General features: G+C 40.6%; 2 protein-coding genes across 4 annotated transcripts in view; one reads left to right on the plus strand and one right to left on the minus strand.

Annotated features, from left to right (window-relative positions):
- The window catches only part of LOC131926966 (cilia- and flagella-associated protein 61), a 142,180-nt gene that overhangs the window by 56,576 nt on the left and 65,050 nt on the right, over window positions 1-20,554 (minus strand). The gene's annotated exons all lie outside the window — the stretch shown is intronic.
- LOC131926967 (alpha-1D adrenergic receptor-like) lies at window positions 15,612-19,660 on the plus strand. Its single transcript, XM_059282578.1, has one exon. It carries the CDS (start codon window positions 17,617-17,619, stop codon window positions 19,597-19,599), a length of 1,983 nt encoding a protein of 660 aa, XP_059138561.1. The 5' UTR covers window positions 15,612-17,616; the 3' UTR covers window positions 19,600-19,660.

A 20,554-nucleotide genomic window follows, 5' to 3' on the forward strand; every position in this document is an offset into this window, starting at 1 on the left:
TAATGACAGGAAGGTCTATTAATGACAGGAAGGTCTATTAATGACAAAAAGGTCTATTGACAGAAACATCTATTAATGACAGAAAAATCTATTAATGACAGAGATATGTATTGATGAAAGAAAGGTCTATTAATGACAGAAAGGTCTATTACTGAAAGGTCTATCTTCTAGTAATGACAAAAAGGTCTATTCACGACAAAAAGATCTATTAATGACACAAAGGTCTATTTGCCATAAAAATGTCTTCTTGCAACAGACATGTCTATCTGTAAATCCGTGACGAAAAGGTCTATTTGCATATTACAGGTCTAGTTATGATAGTAAGATTTATCCTTGACAGATCATGTAACTGTCAAAGAAAGGTCTTTCTGTGATAGACAGGTCTATTTGTGATACATTAGTCTAGTTATGAAATACAGTCTACTTATGACAGACAAGTCTAGTTATGACAGACAAGTCTAGTTATGACAGACAAGTCTAGTTATGACAGACAAGTCTAGTTATTAAAAACAGTCTAGTTATGACAGACAAGTCTAGTTATGACAGATAAGTCTAGTTATGACAGATAAGTCTAGTTATGACAGACAAGTCTAGTTATGACAGACAAGTCTAGTTATGACAGATACGTCTAGTTATGACAGATACGTCTAGTTATGACAGACAAGTCTAGTTATGACAGATAAGTCTAGTTATGACAGACAAGTCTAGTTATGACAGATAAGTCTAGTTATGACAGACAAGTCTAATTATGACAGATAAGTCTAGTTATGACAGACAAGTCTAATTATGACTGACAAGTCTAGTTATGACAGACGAGTTGAATTATGACGGAAAAGTCATTATGTGACAGACAGGTCTATTTATGACTGACAATATATTTATGACAGATATGTCATGTTGTGACAGGCAGGTCAAGCTGTCACAAACAGGTCTATTTACGTTGTAACATCAATGTCATCGACGATGCAATTTTGTTTATTACTCTGTAGTCTATTAATAGTACATGTACACACATACACATACAGTTTCACCATTATGTAAATTAAGTGGATGTCGGCTGGACTGTATGACAACAACAACAATAACAACGACAAACATGTTATTGTTTACAAGACGCCTGTCATCTAATTATCATTTGAATTATCATCAGACCAGGGGGACAATGACATGTGACGTTGATGCCCCACGTCAACTACTTCAGCATGCATGGTATCCGCTAACCTACCAGCCACTATATGTGGTTCTCGCCACTTCTATTCGCCACACTCCACTTGAGGCTCTCACACTGATGTAATAAGGGAACGTGCTAGATTCAGATAAGGGAAATAGGTAATTAGGCGTACACGCGAATTTAAAATATGTCTACATTTTATTAACGTAGAAAATTGTTACGTGCTAGATTCAGATAAGGGAAATAGGTAATGAGGCGTACACGCGAATTTAAAATATTTCTACATTTTATTAACGTAGAAAATTGTTACGTGCTAGATTCAGATAAGGGACATAAATAATAAGGCGTACGCCAATTTAAAATATTTCTACATTTTATTTACGTAGAAAAAAAAAGTTACGGGCCGTGTTCCCTCTAAGCTGCGTGGTTTGCGCGGCCGCGCAGTAGTTTTGAACCTGTCGCGCAGTCATTTTGTAAAATACATATATACTTGCATACGATTTTTAAAACACCGCGAGCACAAATTACACGCTGCATACTAGCTTTTTTTCCCATCGATGGAACGTTGGTACGGGCACAAGCATATATTTTGAAGTTCATTTTTAAAAGTTGTTAATTAATTAGTCCAACTTTCTAAAAAACTATTTAACCCTTATGGTTTAGTAGTTTACAAGGAATTCTTTTCAGTGGAGGACAAACGAAAGCCTTGACCGATATTTCTGGCGACCTCGGTAGCCGCTGATTGTTATACTACTTCCGCCCTTCGTTATACTAGGCGAGTAGGTAATAGATGAAGGTGGGCACTGACATTAAATATGCAGCGTTTCTTTCAGGCAACTCTTCGCGGTCCCCCCGTCGAAGTAAATCTACCTCTCCCCCCACCGAACAAAATGAAAATTTATAAAGAATATATATATATATGCTTTTACCAGTGTCCGTCCGCCCCCCCCCCCCTCCCCCGGAGAAAAAAAAAGTCTGGAAGAAACACTGTATATATAAAATTGTGTAAGAAATTGTGGGGTGGAGGCGAAGGAAAATGGGGGGGGGGGGGGGGTGGGTTACATTGCTGCATGAAGTGCTGAAATTACCGATACAAGAACTGATAATAAACTTTGATTATTGCTGTAATACTAATAGTTAAATTGGATTTTATTATACAAACTACAACTCTAGCCTTTAAGTATATCGGTCTAGTAGTAGTACCATACCGGATACGTAAGGAGTATGTTGGTGAGTGCGTGTGTGTACATAGCTGAGTGCTCACTCCCCGCGTGTTGACCCAGCGTGTGACGCACTTCCTAAACAAAGACCCCCTCACCTAATCCCGCCTCTGATGTGCAGGCAATACCCAAATCTCTATCGGATTATCTTTTGTCTGATGGCGGCAGGGCTTAATCTTTGTTGACCCAGTTAAACGGTTGTCACTTCAAAAAACGAGGGAAAATTATTTACATCGATTGTCAACAAAACAAATCCGACCCCTCCCTATTTATCCCCCCCCCCCCCCAAGGTAGACAAGTATTAAAGTAATCACTTTTGTAAGAGTGCACATATGTGCGTTGTGTGCGCACAATCTGTGCGCATATTAGGGTCGGCGCGCGATGACCTGTCCGCCATTACCCTGGACAGGCGGTCTATTTTTAGCCCGCGCGAGACGTGTAAATCTCCATCCACGTCAGAATCTATTGGGCCCGTGAGTTGGGGACAATAGACAGTCACACGTGGGTGGACTGGGGGCGGGGGTGGAGCGAATCATCGGTAAGTTGTGAGTGGGGCGGAGACAAAAACTCACAAACAAACCTTAATTGAAAATTATAAATCATTTTTTAAAAAAGCAGGCTGAAATAGGAGTCAACGGCATTTATGGCGCATAACAAGTTGACACGTAATACTTAAGTGTTTTGGAGGGAATCCCATTTAACTTTACAATTAAAAACGAAAAGGAAGAAAACATTAACATGTATTTCTAGATGACTAAATACAATCACAAAATTGCACAAACGCATCACTTTTATAGCTAAAGAAACATTTTTATTTGCTTATTGATAGATTTTGTGCGTCTATAGGCTTGTCTCTACTTTACTTATTTTAATCACCTTTTGGAAAATGACTACACGACTGCTGTATTTAAATATAGTTTAACATTTAGGCAAACGTAAAGTTAAGTCCGGTGGTTCTTAAACTTTTTGGAGGTACCGAATCCCACCAGTTTCATATGCGCATTCACCGAACCCTTCTCAATAGTTATATTGTCCACATTTACAAAATTCGATCGTGAATCATATGAGTCGGGAGCTTGTCTTGACCGCCGCTGAACCCGAGACTAACCCACCAAACCCATTGGGTTCAATGGAACTCAGTATAAGAACCACTGGTTTAATCCAAACCTTCACCAGTGTGTAACAAGCCAGCCTACACGGATCAGTGTTTCTTCCAGACTTTTTTCTCCGGGGGGGGGGGGGGGGGCACTTGAAATTTTCGGGGGGGGGGGCGGTAGACTTTCTTCGGGGGGAGGGGGGGCGGACACTGTTACAAGTATATATATTCTATATAAATTATACAAAATTCATTTCGTTCGGGGGGGGGGGGGGGGGCGGTAAAAAGTTTTCGGGGGGCTTTGCCCCCCCCCCCCCTGAAGAGATGCCTGGAAGAAACTCTGACACGGATTCATCTCTCACTAACCCTAGCCCTAACTAACGTTTAGTGTAGTGAGGCGTCCCAACCCTCCCACCTTTCAACATGCACATTTTCATTAACAAACCCACCATAAACTGATATCAATTTCTAAATTAACATAATTAAAATCACCACACTACTGTGCGTAAAATCGCTGTTTTGTAACATTGCTATCTACACATTAATTTTTTACGTGACATATGAACAGTGCTACACCCTATTAACACAACTTTTTGTTGTAGTACCATGACTTGTTTGCTAGATAATGGAATGTTTATTTAAACCATGTGGCTTGTTGAGCCTAAATGTAACAAATGTTACCCCCCTCCCCCCCCCAACCCAGCGCTTTGTGCCAATCCCAGTAATCAATAACACATTACATACACACCATATTGTGTGTGGAGGGAGGGGGTGGGGGGTGGGGGGTTGCTCGACAAGCTACGGTGTCAAATGTTGGGTCCCAGGTGACGTCACCAACTGTCGGCAGCTTTCGGTCTCCCGGTGGTCGAAAAAAAAATCGGTGACGTTAAAGCTTTAGCCGTATGATAATACGCGTTAATGAAGTCATATGTGATCAAGCGTTAATGAAGCCCGATTCGACTAGTGACGATGACGTCATATTCGACCAGTGCCGATGACGTCATACTCTACCAGTGCCGATGACGTCATACTCTACCAGTGCCGATGACGTCATATCGATCAGAGACGATGACGCCAGATTCGACCAGTGACAATGACGTCATTCGCGACCATTTACGATGACGTAAAAAACTGAACAATAACAACCATGTTATTATGTATTAGCAACAACGACAAAGCATACAAGAAATATGTTAGATTGGCTCCGGCCCACCAACTCACCAAAGCATCTCCTAAAACTTTTAAAAGTTATTTTTAGTGGCTGGCGTAACACATATCATTTAGGCATAACGAGCTCTATAAAGACTCTGTAAGAAAGTAAACTGCATATTCAAATACGGAGTGTTTACCCTTTTAAATAAATACTAATACCCGCTCTTCTTCTTCTTCGTTCTTAATTTTAGTATTGGAAGGGATGCCCTCCAACACAATTAAGCATACGTGTCAACTGGTTATACGCCATTGAGGCCATTGACTCCGATTTCAGCCTGCTTTTCTTTTTGGATTTGCTTTAAAAAATACTAATAGCCGCTCAATGTGAGATATAAAACATACATACTGCTTTAACTTAGTCACACATTTTGAGAACCGCCCGAGTATAAAATTAGATTTAAAACACATGCTACCTTCACCTTCTCGATACAGTGGTAAACAGTGTACGCACTCAGAGATTTTATTTTTATTTTTTCCTGTTCGTGCCCAAGACACTTGAACCAGATGAAGTAGAGTTCTGTTACAGACACCTCAGCGTATGAAGGGACAGTGTGGTCAGTTCTATACCCAGTCGTCTGTGCCGCCCCTAACGTGAGTTAGGTACCCTTCAGAGCTGTGTATACTCAGGTACATTCGACTTGAACCCGGATTTGAACTCGAGATATTCGGGTTATCAGTCTAGCTCTCTACCATTAGGCCACGCCGTCCCACTCATGTCAAATATTAGATCTAAAACATATGCTACCTTCATGAATACAATTTCTTATCAATTTGAGAACCGCTCAGGTATAATGTGATATCTACAACACACACAAACTCCCCATCGTGTACCGGGGGTCATAGAGTAAATATTTATAACCCCCATGTACTGGATGTGTCAGGGGTCATAGAGTAAATATTTATAACCCCCATGTACTGGATGTGTCAGGGGTCATAGAGTAAATATTTATAACCCCCATGTACTGGATGTGTCAGGGGTCATAGAGTAAATATTTATAACCCCCATGTACTGGATGTGTCAGGGGTCATAGAGTAAATATTTATAACCCCCATGTACTGGATGTGTCAGGGGTCATAGAGTAAATATTTATAACCCCCATGTACTGGATGTGTCAGGGGTCATAGAGTAAATATTTATAACCCCCATGGACTGGATGTGTCAGGGGTCATAGAGTAAATATTTATAACCCCCATGGACTGGATGTGTCAGGGGTCATAGAGTAAATATTTATAACCCCCATGGACTGGATGTGTCAGGGGTCATAGAGTAAATATTTATAACCCCCATGGACTGAATGTGTCAGGGGTCATAGAGTAAATATTTATAACCCCCATGGACTGAATGTGTCAGGGGTCATAGAGTAAATATTTATAACCCCCATGCACTGAATGTGTCAGGGGTCATAGAGTAAATATTTATAACCCCCATGCACTGAATGTGTCAGGGGTCATAGAGTAAATATTTATAACCCCCATGGACTGGATGTGTCAGGGGTCATAGAGTAAATATTTATAACCTCCATGCACTGAATGTGTCAGGGAAAAAAACAACTAGTCAAGTAGGCTTTACGCAATGCCAACAAGTCGAATACCCTTTTCTATCGACCACGGTTGGCATAAAGAAATACATTAGCGCGATAGCACAGGCACAAATAGGATCTTTCTTCCTTAAAGGGTACCAACGGTTTGGTCAGAAATAGGATCTTTTTTCCTTAAAGGGTACCAAAGATTTGGTCAGAAATAAGAACTTTCTTCCTTAAATGGTGCCAACGATTTAATCAGAATTCAGACCTTTAATCAGAAATAAGAACTTTTTTCCTTAAAGTAGTGCCAAACATTTGGTCGATTAGTACAAAAGATTCATGTTAACTATCAAACTTTATCGAGACTAAACTCAAGCAATCAACTTGAAACCAATTAGATTGTGCTTAGTATCCATTTTGTATTGCTTAACCGAAAAGAACGAAATTAGGCATGAATTATTTAATCTATTTACTGATCTCTCTAAGCCCCTGCCGCTAGTTTGTCTTTTCTTCTTTTTCCTACGTCACCCTATTTTACGTACGTCCCCCCCCCTCCCGAATACCTTAATCCAGGCTTCTCTCCCCTGCCCCGTTCTTATCTACACCAGCGTTTAGTTCAGACTTTTTTTCAATTGTAGGGGGGGGGGGGGGGCACTTGTAACTTATAGGAGGGGGGGTGGGGTCAGGCTAAATTTTTCGGGAGACTGTGTGTGGGGGGCACTTGTAACTTAAAGGGGGGGAGGTGGACTAAATTTTCCGAGGGGGAGTGGACGACGACTGACACTGGTAAAGTATATTATCAATTCTATTTCTTGAGGGAATGGGGGGGGGGGGGGGAGGTGGAGGCAAAGAGATGCCTGAAAGAAACTGATTTACACCTCCCCCAACTTCCCGTATCGGCTAATGTACGACTGTTTACAGCAGTGAGGCATGCGGCTCGTGCCATTTCCCCGATAAGTCGGCAAATTACCGACACCTCCCTTTACCTCCACTTCTCAAGGTCACAGGGACTGACTCGTCGTCTGCTACAGTTTAAGGAAGCCAGGTATTACAAAAAAAAAAAAAAAAAAAAAAAAAAAACATCAGCTCGTGAAATTTACGAGACAATCCGCACCGTGTATCAAACGTCTGCCTGGATCCAATTTGTGGACACACCCTCCAACAACGGCCGCGTTCTTTCACGAGAGTTCGCGTGATTAGTTTAATAGCGCTCTCGAGTGGCACCCCAAACTAACGAGATTTCTCGCGAGAGAACTTCTACCCTGCTTATAAAGTATCGATACCAGCTGAACTTAAATTAACCCCCTATCTCCGAACCCCCCCCCCCCCCCCCACTCCCACCCCACCACTCAACAATTGGGCCGGTGATTTATACAATATTTAACTGAAGCGAGGAAATGCAACTCTTAATGTTTTTTAGTTTCGGTATCGCTGGTTCAACTTCCGGTTCCGCGTGATACCGCTAATGAATAAATGGCAGCAGAGCACGTGAATTCAAGTTTCGTTTTGTCACGGAGAGGGAATTTTTTAAAAATCGTGTTCTTTTCCTACCCTCGGCAGCATCATTTAACACAATGACATGGTCGGGTGGTAGAGCCTATACGTGCAGTAGTTCGATCAATGGTTTGAACTTGTCGATGCTAGATTGTAGGACGTCACTGAATTTGACTGAGGGCAATGGTGGTGGAGTAAAATGGGGGGGGGGGGTAGAAAGGTAACAGCAACTGGAATTTAAACTGACTATACAAAGAAGTGGGGCGGCGCGGTCGAATGGTAGAACGCTTAGCTGCCAGTCCGAAGAGTTCGAGTTCGGATCTTAGTTTCGGACATGTGACTGTTGGTCGTCTCTGAGTCTACCCAGCTCTAATGGGTACCTGGCTTAAGCTAGGGATGGAGTAAAGGTGGCTGGGCATAGTGCTGACCCCATCATCCCTTCATATGACGAGGTCAAGAAACGTATGAAATCCACTTCATCTGCCCAAACGTATCGCTAGGTATAAAGACGAACTTTACTTATAAAGCCCTTAGGGGGAGGGGTGATGATGGCTGGACTTTGGACTGACAGACCGTGCGAGCTATTGTCACGTGCCGTGTACAACGACACACGAGTACTCAACTACACCTGCATACTTTAATAGTTTTATTGGAGAAGTTACTTGTTCATTCCACACCATCATATTAAAACATGTCCTTCAAAATATTAGTTTCTAAAATATACATATTTAAAAAAAACGTGTTTTCTAAGTAAGCCATTTGGTTATCAAAGTAAGTATCCAATTGGCGTTTAAGTTAGGATTAGATTGACAAAATAGCACCCCCCCCCCCCAAAAAAAAATGTCGATACATATTTCTAAAGATTATTTATATGTAAAAAAAAATAGTTTAAAAAATTAAAATTCTAACCATTACGGAACACATTATTTTAAAAGCTGTTTCTGTTTTAAATACTTGTGCCTGTTAATTTAATGCAAAGACTAACAAACCACAACATCCACTATGCGCGCTTGATTTTTGTTAAGTCTCCCTGACCCCTCCCCACCCCCAAGTTTTCCCAATGTTGCATGGTAATATTATTAAAACCTCCATCTCAGCACAACCCGTCATTGCAGCCTTACGCAACCCCACTTTCTAAAAATAGTTTTATTTTCCGATTTTCTAAAAATAGTTTTATTTTCTCCCCAACAACGAGCCATTAGCCCAATACGGACCAATAAACAATTCCTCTTGGAAACACAATACAAAAATAATCACTTTAAAACATCCGAACATAACCGCAACCATACTAATATAAAAACAACATGGCCGATGGCTTGATTGTTTCCGCGGTGTCTTTGTGTCGTATGGCGATTTTTAATTAGTGAACGATTTTCTTTATCTCAAGATAAAAGATAAAATAATTATTGTATTTATTATCCGGGAGATAAAACACAGAGTCGAGGCCATTTGGATTACAAAATGAGACTATAAATTAAAAAATAAAATAAAATAAAAAATAAAAACAAATTTAGGACAAAACAACGAAACATTTAGAAAATTTAAAAACATTTCATTAGGAGAAGCCACACATTTTTTATACCCAAAAGAAAACAAAGATTGACAGAAAAACTATAACTATAAATTAGTATTAAAAATTTGACTATAATGATTCACACAAGAAAATAAAAATATCGAAAAAAAAATGTATACCCAAAATAAAATAAAAAGATTGACACAAATTATACCCAAAATAAAATAAAAAGATTGACACAAATTATACCCAAAATAAAATAAAAAGATTGACACAAATTATACTCAAAATAAAATAAAAAGATTGCCAAAAAAAATGTAACCCACAAGAAAACAAAAAGATTGACAATCTCCAACGAACACGACATAAAAGCAGACGATTTCGACAGCGGTAACGCCTGCTCTGATCACGTGGGCGGGGAAATGGAGGGAAATGTTACATAGTTGTTGGGGGCGGGAGATTGAATTATTCTGATAGCTTGGACAATGGGCGGCGGCGGAAATCTTGGATCCGATTCTGGAAATAATAAAATATAAACGTTTATAATAACTTCGGGAATAATAAAATATATAAACTTTTATAATAACATCGGGAATAATAAAATATATAAACTTTTATAATGACATCGGAAATAATAAAATATATAAACTTTTATAATAACATCGGGAATAATAAAATATATAAACTTTTATAATGACGTCACGGCGTGGTTGAGGGGTAGAGCGAGCGGCGTAGGCCTACGACTGATGCATCGATTGTCATGAGTTCGGATCCTTGGTTCGAGTTCGTAAGACGTCCCTGAGTTTACCCAGCTATAATGAGTACCTCGGTTCCATGGGAAAGTAGAAACGGCTTGGGATTGTACTGACCACACTATCCTTTCACACGCTGATGTATCAGGTGCAGGTGAACTCTACTTCATCTGCAGTATAAACCGCTGGGTTGGAAAGTTGAAATTACAAAACATGCTTTTATCTGTGTACATGCAATAATAAAAGTAAACGGGTTTCTTCAAAATAATATATTTTGATTTATGAAGTTCTAAAAGCGTGTCTCGCAACATAATGTAAGTCAAAAGATTAGTAAACTGTGAGCAAATCTCTCAGTATAATTGGGCAACACACGTAAATATTCGTTTACGTAAATTACTTATATATGAATGCACTGGTTCCGGATTATGTTACCAAAAATAATGGCAGCACGAATTCGATTCCCTTTTTTGTTACCATTGTGTTACATAACCCTCCGCGTATGGTATAACCCCCATTTATTACATAACCCCTGTTATTACATAACCACTGTGCCCCCCCCCCCCCCCCGTATACTTAGTCATGTACCGTTTCTAGTCACGTGACAATCCCCACCGGCAGCCATTGTTTACGACACCCTGACATTAATTGTTCGAGCCTCCTTGAGCAACCCTTTCATCACGGCATCGTATTTCTTGCCCCTTCTCGTAGCCCCGCGAGAGTTATTGCCCCTATCGAACATGGCCGCGAGGGGGGACAGGCGATTGCTTAGCGACATGCATATCCTCAGCGTTTATCGCCCCTGGGTTTTTTTTTATCTCCCCTGCCTTGTGTTTCCTGGTTAATTAAAAATTTGGAGACGGAACAAGAACACTTGTTGAGTTGGAACAGTTTAATGAAAACGGCAGGGGGAAAAATCTAATGCTGGTATACGAGTTCCCGATTCTATTTATAGCTCTCTCTAGTGCGACCCTCTTGGAGAGGTAACGTGGCTTGTTTCTAAATTACTTTCTTGGGGTAGAGCGGTCTGTTTGCTGGTAAACTTTGAGCAGTTTCATTGATTTGTGTCGTTGCAGTATGGTAGACTAGTTTTCAACCTTCTAGTTAAAAAAAAAAAAAATAACACTCCCCCCCACCCCCTACTACTTTCAGTAGCACCCCTTTCCGTGGCACATTGTACATTCTCTATCAATAGTTTGAATGATTTTGACAATAAAAAAAAGTTATTGTAAAACAAACACTTATATGAATGGGTCAAACTCTACGATGGTATACTTGATATTTGATAGAAAAATAAACCATCGGTGACAACGAGAAGACCCCCCTCTCTCCCCACCACTCTTCTATCTTCTATCAACAAACCACATTAGCTGAACCACTGGGCTGATTACATTTTAGAACCAGCTATAGTTCGTCTAGAGCAGGGGTCTCCAAACTATGGCCCGCGGGCCGGATGCGGCCCGCGAAGTCCTCTCATCCGGCCCGCGGAGATCTTTTTGTCCAAGGAAAAATCGTTTGTTGGTGATGGCTGAGGAACTTTGTCCAGAAAAATAAAAGACATGCCTGGAAGAAACTGGCCCCCGAACTGAAATTTGATAGTTAAAGCGGCCTTCGGACTGAAAAGTTTGGAGACCCCTGGTCTAGAGCCAGATCAAATACAAGAAGACAATGGAGCTTAAGGAAACAGAAGCTGGGCATATTGGTATAAATCGATACGTGAATGATAAATCTGGGAATAATTTTTTAAAATCTATTTTAAGAGCATTGTGAAATATAGGTCACATGACCTACATAATCACACGTAAGTGTGCATGTTTCATCAAGGAAGGCGTAAACATAGCTAGTATAGGGATGTTATGTGTCATTTTTTTCGTGTGTCGTTTTTTTCTGTGTGATATTTGTGCGTGTACATTTTATAATGTGTAATTTTTCTGTGTAGGCCTACTTATTTTTTTTTCTATGTGTATTTTTTTTTCTTTGTGTAGTTTTTTTATTGGTGTAATTTATTCTGTCGTACTTTTTTAGTGTGTAATTTTTAGTGTAGTTTTTCTCTGGACACCGTGTGCATATTATTTAGAAAAAATATTTAAACCTTTTCCACTGATATAAGATAACATTTCGGTGTGCTTTATGAGAACACGCTTTATATAATTGCTAACTCCAAAAGTCCCGAGTTAAAATCCCCAATCAAATGAGGCTCGATATCTGGGGACATCAACCCATCTTAGAGAAAAAAGTTCAAAATAAAACATCTGCTGCCTTGTAGTTTTTTCTTGGTTGGATAAAGGCTATGAAAAAAAATCAGACTGAAATCGAGTCTCCGAGCTATATGGCGCATAACAGCAGTCTGAATTTGCAATAAAAAGGCCATAAAACGTATACTTAAGTTATATTAAAACCAGTAGTCTAAAATATGGTCAAAAAATGAAAATATGATGAAGACGCTTAACATATTGACATGTAATAATTAACTTCGTTTTAGGAAATCCCATTTAATACACACTTAACAACAAAAAAGGTATCCATTTTGTAACGGGTCTTGCAGCCGCCCAGTCAGCCCCTTACCCCGCCACTACGTCAGGTAATTAAACCCGGGTGTGTAGTAGAACCTCTCTAACGTCTACACGCTCTGCGATTTCAACACGTGAGCACGCGTCTCTTTGATCACACTCACGTGCATGGATGAGCACGTTTTCACGGCAATTTTCATTTTTAATGGATTTTTTTTTCATTTTCACGGCATTTCAAATTTTTTTAATGCATTTTTTTTTCACTCTCACGGTCCATTTAATGTGAAAAAAAGCTTGACCAAAATAATTTTTAACATCCGGGGTCTAGTCTGTAGGAAGAAGGGAGGAATGGTCGGTGAATCAGTTCTGTGGCTTACTTTAGGGCCAAGCACATTGCAGTGTTTACCGTCATCCACTCACATAACACTACAACTGCCGTCTATGCTATTAATACATTTAGCTATTTACCAAGGCGTTGGGGGTTTGTCGAAGTTGTGTGTTAAATATCTGCAAGATCTCTAATAATTTAAACAGATAGTGTTACTTTTTAGCTAGAAGTCTATCCAGAGATAGTTTAGCGTATAGATGATAAAACATATTTTACAGCCTATGCTGAAAACTGTTATGTTATACAGGATATTAAAACCGTAACAGTTCTTTGAGTTCTTTATATATCTAGATCTATGTCTATGTTGTATGCCTATATTTATGTCTATCTGTCTATGTCTCTCTCTGTATATATATATATATATATATATATATATATATATATATATATATATATATATATATATATATATATATATATATATATATATATATATATATATATATATATATATATATATATATATATATATATATATATATACGTGTGTGCGTGTATGTGTTTATTTATGTATATCAAGGGTGTAAAAAATTGAGCAATCTCGTGCATTAAAACACGAAATGAAACTATGAATCACAAATCAAACGGTCTAATAATTTACGGCCAAATGCGACCCAAATTTTACCTGACTAAAATCAACAAACCCATCACGCCATCGCAAAGCACCCATCAACAACCATCTCATGCCCGTCGTATTGGGTGAGAAGGGGGGGGGGGGGGTCAAAGTTCAGCTGACGGCCCTGACAGGTTTACATACGTATCGCCGGAAGTGACATTTCTCTGTCTATTTTTACCATTGCCCCGCGCTGATTGGATAGAATTGACACGAGAAACTCGTCAATCACCACGAGTCATGTAATGTCAACAGCGAGATTTGGCGAGGATTACACTTCCAGTGGCGATGTAGGGGGTTAGGGAGGGGCCAGAACGCTGAGCAGATCTCAATCAATTTTTTGGGGTGATGAAAATTAAAACAAGTCAACATCCGGTATTTGCGACCTGCGAGTTATTCGCCAGAGAGAGTGTGTGTCTGTGTGTGTGTGTGTGTGTGTCAGTTAGCGTGTTTGTTGAATACATTATCAATGTTTATTTTTCTGTAGAAGCCTTAACGTTGCTAAATAATAATAATAATTTTAAAAAAAAGAAAAAACTAAATAAAAAACGAAATAAAAAATAAATTAAAAAATCCGAAGTTATAATTAAATTAAAAAAAAATACACATGAAAAACCGCATGTAAAATCGTTAAGATTTGATAAGACCTCACACCTTGTAACAAATTCCTGGACTCTAATCGATTGGTTAAAATCCGATACGAACTACAACCCGCGTAAAACCTAGCGATCCCACATCGTTTTGTCATGTTTTCAAACAGTTATCATCAACCCTGACATCTTGTGTAGGCAGACGCAAACTGCACCCACGCTAATAGTTTTTTTTCAAGGGGAGATTACCACGTTAGTTATCAAGATAGTTAATTACGCTTCACACAATCTCGGTCCATTTATTTACATTGCATAATATGTTAGAAGACCTTATCAAATATTGCATCATTTTCAAGTGCGTTGATTTTCAGTTGGTTCCCAATGATAAATCATTTATGGTCATAAATTGGAGGGGGGGGGGGGGTAGGTCGAGGTCACGTGACAAACTTGAGTTTATACCATGACCCCTGTGGTAACTACGTGGAGTAGCTGTTGTACTATATACAAAACGTTAACAGTTTTTACTGGTGTTTAAGCTCATTCTATTTAAAGTATTAAAAAAAAATGAACTAAGCCAGGGCGATTCCTTGCCGGGACGGCACAATAGTGTAGCCCACTTGTTAGATTCTTGTTATCTTTGGATTCAATATTTTTACGCTTTGGTGTTAGTATAGGTGTGTAGGTGTTTATGTGTGTACGTGTGTACTTTTGCGTGTGTGTGTGTATATATGTGCCTAATGTGTGTATGTCATCCTATAACCCTTACAGTAGTCAGTGCGTTCGTGTGTGTGTGCGTGTATGTAATCCTATAGCCCTTACAGTAACTAGTGCGTTCATGTGTGTGTGTGTGTGTGTGTGATCATATAATACTTACAGTACCCACTACGTGTGTATGTGTGCGTGTGTATGTAATCCAATAACCCTAACAGTACCTACCAATTAACATTATTTCCTCATCTATCACTGCACCCAACTTAAATTAATTAAAAATGCAGCCCCCTAATCTTCTTTTTATTCTTTTAATACTTTCAGGATTAGCAAGCAAGGGAAGCAAATCGTCTCAAGCTAATCGCCTTGACGTCTACAACAGTTAAACATCTTTCACCAAACACTTTTTAAAAAAAGACAATTTTTTTTTAATCTACGAAAAAAAAATACAATCGTAAAAACTTGGATTACAAGGAGAAGTTCAACAAAACAAACTTTAGATCATGCATTTGGGTGCGAACATTCGGCACGTCTATCTTGGCTTGTTCATCCTTAAATGAACCTGTACTCGCTATTTACTAGTTCGATCAAATGGATTCCTGTTCACATTTCTAAAGGGGAGATTTCCACGGCTAAGAGCTCAAACAAGAGTTATGGTACGTTGTTGAGTCGTGAAAATAAAGCAGACAAACACTTGGAAAATTCTTAAAATAAAATAAATAAAATTGAAAAAGGTTAAATTTTTGACACGTACGGATTAATACATAATTATAAAAATATATATTGAGGAATTCTAAAAAAAAAAATTTCTTTGTCGACAGAATACATGAATCGTTTTGAAGTACTGCACAACATAAAGCTAGAGTGCCCCTGCAAATGAACAACCACATGACGTCCGCGCTTGTTCAAATCAAATTATCCAGCAGACACAACAACTCGCTCACAACAAAAACAATCACAACATCACGCGCAAACTGGAAGCAAGTTATTAAAAAATACAATTGGAAAACATTAATTTAAACGACAACTGCATTAGAAAAATATCCCAATTAAAAAAAAGCATCAATGAATGACATTTAATTATTTCTATGACTGAAGATTTCATAAACTATGAAGAGGGATGTTCTAAGTGATCGACAATTTACTTAATTGGCGAATTTATAATTAAATAATAATTCAAGTGAATTGTCTTAAGCCAACACTTAAAATAATGTCAGTGAATTAAATGTTGCAAGAAGTTTCAAACAAGACATTTGTGAACGACAAGCGTACGATTAGGAGCAGACAATCACGGTCTTCGTCACGTGATTTCAACTCTTCACGGCTGATTTCCGGACCCCTCCACTGCGAAACCGGGCCACGGTTGGAAGACGAGTGGGACAAATATTCCCGCGAGTCATCAGATACTGCGCATGCGCCGCGGGCGTGATTTGAATTTTTTTTTTCTACCTTTCCCGACGGGAGAGTTCGAGCGAGGGGAGAAAACCCGATCAAGATTGTGGTATTTGCGTGTTGTATTGGCAGCGGTTATCTGGAGTAGTTTGACAACTTAGGCGGTGGAAGGTGGTAGTGTAGACTTGATGAGGGAGAGAATAGGTTGTGTGGACGGCACACAAAAACCCACGAGAAGTCGCCAGAAGTAACATGGACTAACTCTATCACATGGAGTGTCAACACTAGGTTGCTATGGCGACCGGAATAATATAAATTCACGTGAAAATATTTCAGTATTCCATAAGGAAGATTTTCGTTTCAGGATTTTTTGTAAATTTGATCAGCGAAGAGGATTTATACCAAAAAATGATATTATCAATTTACGCTTTCAAAAATAAATCAACGTCTATTTTAATCTTTTCAATATTTGAAATTTAGTTTCGGAAGTACTAAAACTAAAAAGACATTTTGAAACTGGATTTTTAGTTTTGGATTTTCTAAGATTAAAAGCGTGCTCGGCAATAAATCTTGTGTATCTAATCGTTCGTGTGAAGGTGGACCATCCTATACGGTGGCCAGAGGTATGTTACTTGGCCAAGTGTAGGTGGCCACAGGTGTCGTAAGGCCAAGTGTAGGTCACAGCTATGCCAGTCATGAGACCAGACGTGGAACTCTTGACCATTACGTCACTTCCGTCGGACGTACAACTGCTGACACCCGTTGGACACAATGGAGCATGTCTCAGCCGGTGCCGGTCAAAGCCGGTTCTGTGCCGGTCAAAGCCGTGTTTCCTACAGGTCTATGTGGACACTGGATTAGGATAAATATAATGCTATTGATCAATCCTGGATTAACGAGACGGGATATTTGTTGAAGAATATTTGTTATAAAATATTTGTTATTGGATATTCATTGCTGGATTAGACCACTGGATAATTCTTCTGTTTCGGTGAAGTTGACCTTTCACATTCATTTATTCAAGAGAAGTGGATAGTATTATAATCTGTATTAGAGCATTGGGTCTGTGAATTAGATACTCTGTTGAACGGACGAGAATCTTTAGCGTCCCGTGTGTTAGGCGTAGAACACTATAACTTTCTATATCAGAGGCGTGGGCCGCAAGACCACTTGTATATAGAGGCGTGGGCCGCAACCAAAAAAAAACGTGTATAGCGACACGGACCACTAAAAGACCCGTGTATACAGACACCAACCACCACAACACCAGTGTATAGAGGCGCGGACCACAAGACTACCCGTGTATAGAGGCGTGGACCACAACCACCAGACCACCCGTGTATAGAGGCGTGGACCACAACCACCACACCACCCGTATATAGAGGCGTGGACCACAACCACCAGACCACCCGTGTATAGAGGCGCGGACCTCTGGGCATGGAAGCGATTTCCATCGTCTACATCACCGCAGAGATCATCGTGGGCGTCCTCTCCGTCTTCGGCAACGCGGTGGTGGTGGCCGCCATCTGGAGGACTCGCCGCCTCCACACCGTCACCAACACCTTCGTGGGGAGCCTCGCCCTGGCCGACATCGTCGTGGGGGTGCTGGTGGCGCCCTGCGCGGCGCTGTCCTTCAAAGGCCTGCCCAGTGATTTCTACGGCTGTGTCTTCATCAACAGCGCTATCCTCATCTTCACCAACGTCTCCATCCTAATGCTACTAGCTGTGGCTTTAGAACGGTTCCTCGCTATCAAGGAACCTTTCTTGTATCAAAGACTGTTAACAGTACGCCGGGCTGTGTATATCAACATCGTGGTATGGATATTGGGATTTTTACTAGGGCTTGTTCCGCTGTATGGCTGGAACGCTGGGTACGCCCCCATACAAAAATGCGAGTTCACGAAAGTTATAACATACGAATATTTAGTGTATTTCCAGTTTTTCGGGCTGGTGCTTCTACCTTTGTTTATCATGCTGTGTATATATATCTACATCCTGATCATTGTGAGGCGACACATGCGGCAGACGACAGCTATAAGGAACCTTTTCCAGCACCGAGCCCAAGACGGGTTCAACAAAGACGTCAAGGCGGCCAAGATGCTGGCGCTGGTCATATTGTTATTTGGTCTCTTCTGGCTGCCCGTCAACATCTTCAACTGTCTGAAACTCTTCTGCCCCGACGACTGCTACTACCCGTACGAGGCGCTGCTGACCGCCATCGTTATGAGCCACGCCAACTCCTGCATCAACCCTTTCCTCTACGCCGCCAGCAACAGCCGTATTAAACGAGCCATCAAAGAGATCTTCGGGCTACGAGTCCCCGCTGGGGAGTTCTCCACAGACAACAACCACATGCGCCACACCAACGGGGTCAGTCCTAACGGGGACAGGACAAACAGTCCCCCGGGGGTCGGGCGGATCAACGGCGGACCTCCCGCTCAACCCTTCACAATTTCCAATGAAGAGTTCTTAAAATTAAACACAAAACAGTCCCTGACTCCGGCTACCCCGGAAGCGGACGTCCAAGAAAACATGTCACATAAAACACCAACGGATTTAGATGTATCTTCAGCGTTAATCGAAGGCACCATTCCACAAAACGATACCCGTAGTGAACTTATCGATACGGACGATTCCGATATCAAACCGGATATGGATGAAGAAATCGATACCAGCGAGACAGTATCGAATACAACAATCCCAACTCTCCAACATTCCCGAGCACCGTCGACTTCCACGGTATCGATCTCGCTCAGTAAACCCGCCCACCCTTCCAAAAACGGCATCCGTCGTTCGTTTCACCTCCCGCCGTCACATCTCTTCCACACGCCGGTCAAGCTGACCAGCTCCGAGAGCAGGCTCGCCTCGCTGTCCAAAAACTACCTCCAAAACGGCCACGTCAACTTCGCGTACGTCAACGACGACGCGCGGCGGAAGCGGAAAGACGCGGGAGAGAACAACGACGACGACGATGAAGAAGAGAATCTCGTGCAGGCTTTCACCGTGGACGCCGAGGACAGCCACAACCACGTCGTCATCACCTCCGACAGCAGCGACAGCGACAACATCCGCTGGTGCGTGGAATGCGACAACGGCCTCGTTCGCTCGGAACCCGGTCAACAATCCGACCACCTGTCCGGAAAACAGGAATCTCCAGACTACAAGGACATCGATGATTCCGATACCGGGGGTCAGTTCACGAAGATAAATTTCCTGAAACGTTTCCATGGCGACGGGCCGACGCGGGTGAGTACGCTGTACCACCAGACGAACACAGACGATGAGCTAGAGCTCCAGGATTTAAGACAGTCGGAGAATATATTTCATGTCAAGGACTTGAAGAAGAAGAACAGCTTCGTGCTGGATTTGTGTGAGGATGGTTCAATAAGGAACCCACTGACTGAACACACCAAGTTGTGATGTGTTGATACACCAAATTGTGGTGGGTGTGTTGACACACCAAGATGAGATGTGTTGACACGCCTAATTGTGACGTGTTGATACACCAAGTTGTGATGTGTTGACACACCAAGATGAGAAGTGTTGACACGCCTAATTGTGATGTGTTGACACACCAAGATGAGATGTGTTGACACGCCTAATTGTGATGTGCTGACACACCAAACTGTGATGTGTTGACACACCAAATTGTCATGTATTGACACAACAAAATGTGATGTGTTGACACCAAGTCGTGATGTGTTGACACACCTAATTATGATGTGTTAACACACCAAATTGTGATGTGTTGCCAAGTTTTGATGTGTCGACACACCAAGTCGTGATGTTTTCACACACTGAATTGTGATGTGTTTACTCACCACATTGTGATGTGTCGACACACCAAGTTGTGATGTGTTAACACACCAACTTGCTTTGTCTCCACACACTAAAATGTGATGTACAGACAGAACGCATGATGTGATATTGCTTTTATACACATATACACATATCATCGTCCTTAGACTATGTAATTTTGCATAATGATTATCTCATGACTTCATATTTTTCATCCTTTCATACACGATTTTTATTGTATGAGTTTGTTACTTACTTAATTAAGATGTATTATTACTTTGTTATAAATTTGTATTCATGTCGGTCCCCGTGAGTTATTTGTTTCACCAAAGCATAATACATGTAATGATATAATACAAGTGCTTACATAATACATGAACTGACATAATACATGTATTGATATAATACATGTAATGACATAATACAAGTGCTGACATAATACATGTGTTGACTTACTACGTCTTTTGACAAAATACAAACGTTGACATACTAAACGTGATTACATAATACAAGTGTACACATTGATGTGTGACATAATACAAGTGCTGACATAATACAAGTGCACACAAAGGCCTCC

Source organism: Physella acuta, unplaced genomic scaffold (genome assembly GCF_028476545.2).
Source record: "Physella acuta isolate Inbredline_101_S28 unplaced genomic scaffold, ASM2847654v3 ptg001355l, whole genome shotgun sequence".
Classification (NCBI taxonomy): domain Eukaryota; kingdom Metazoa; phylum Mollusca; class Gastropoda; family Physidae; genus Physella; species Physella acuta.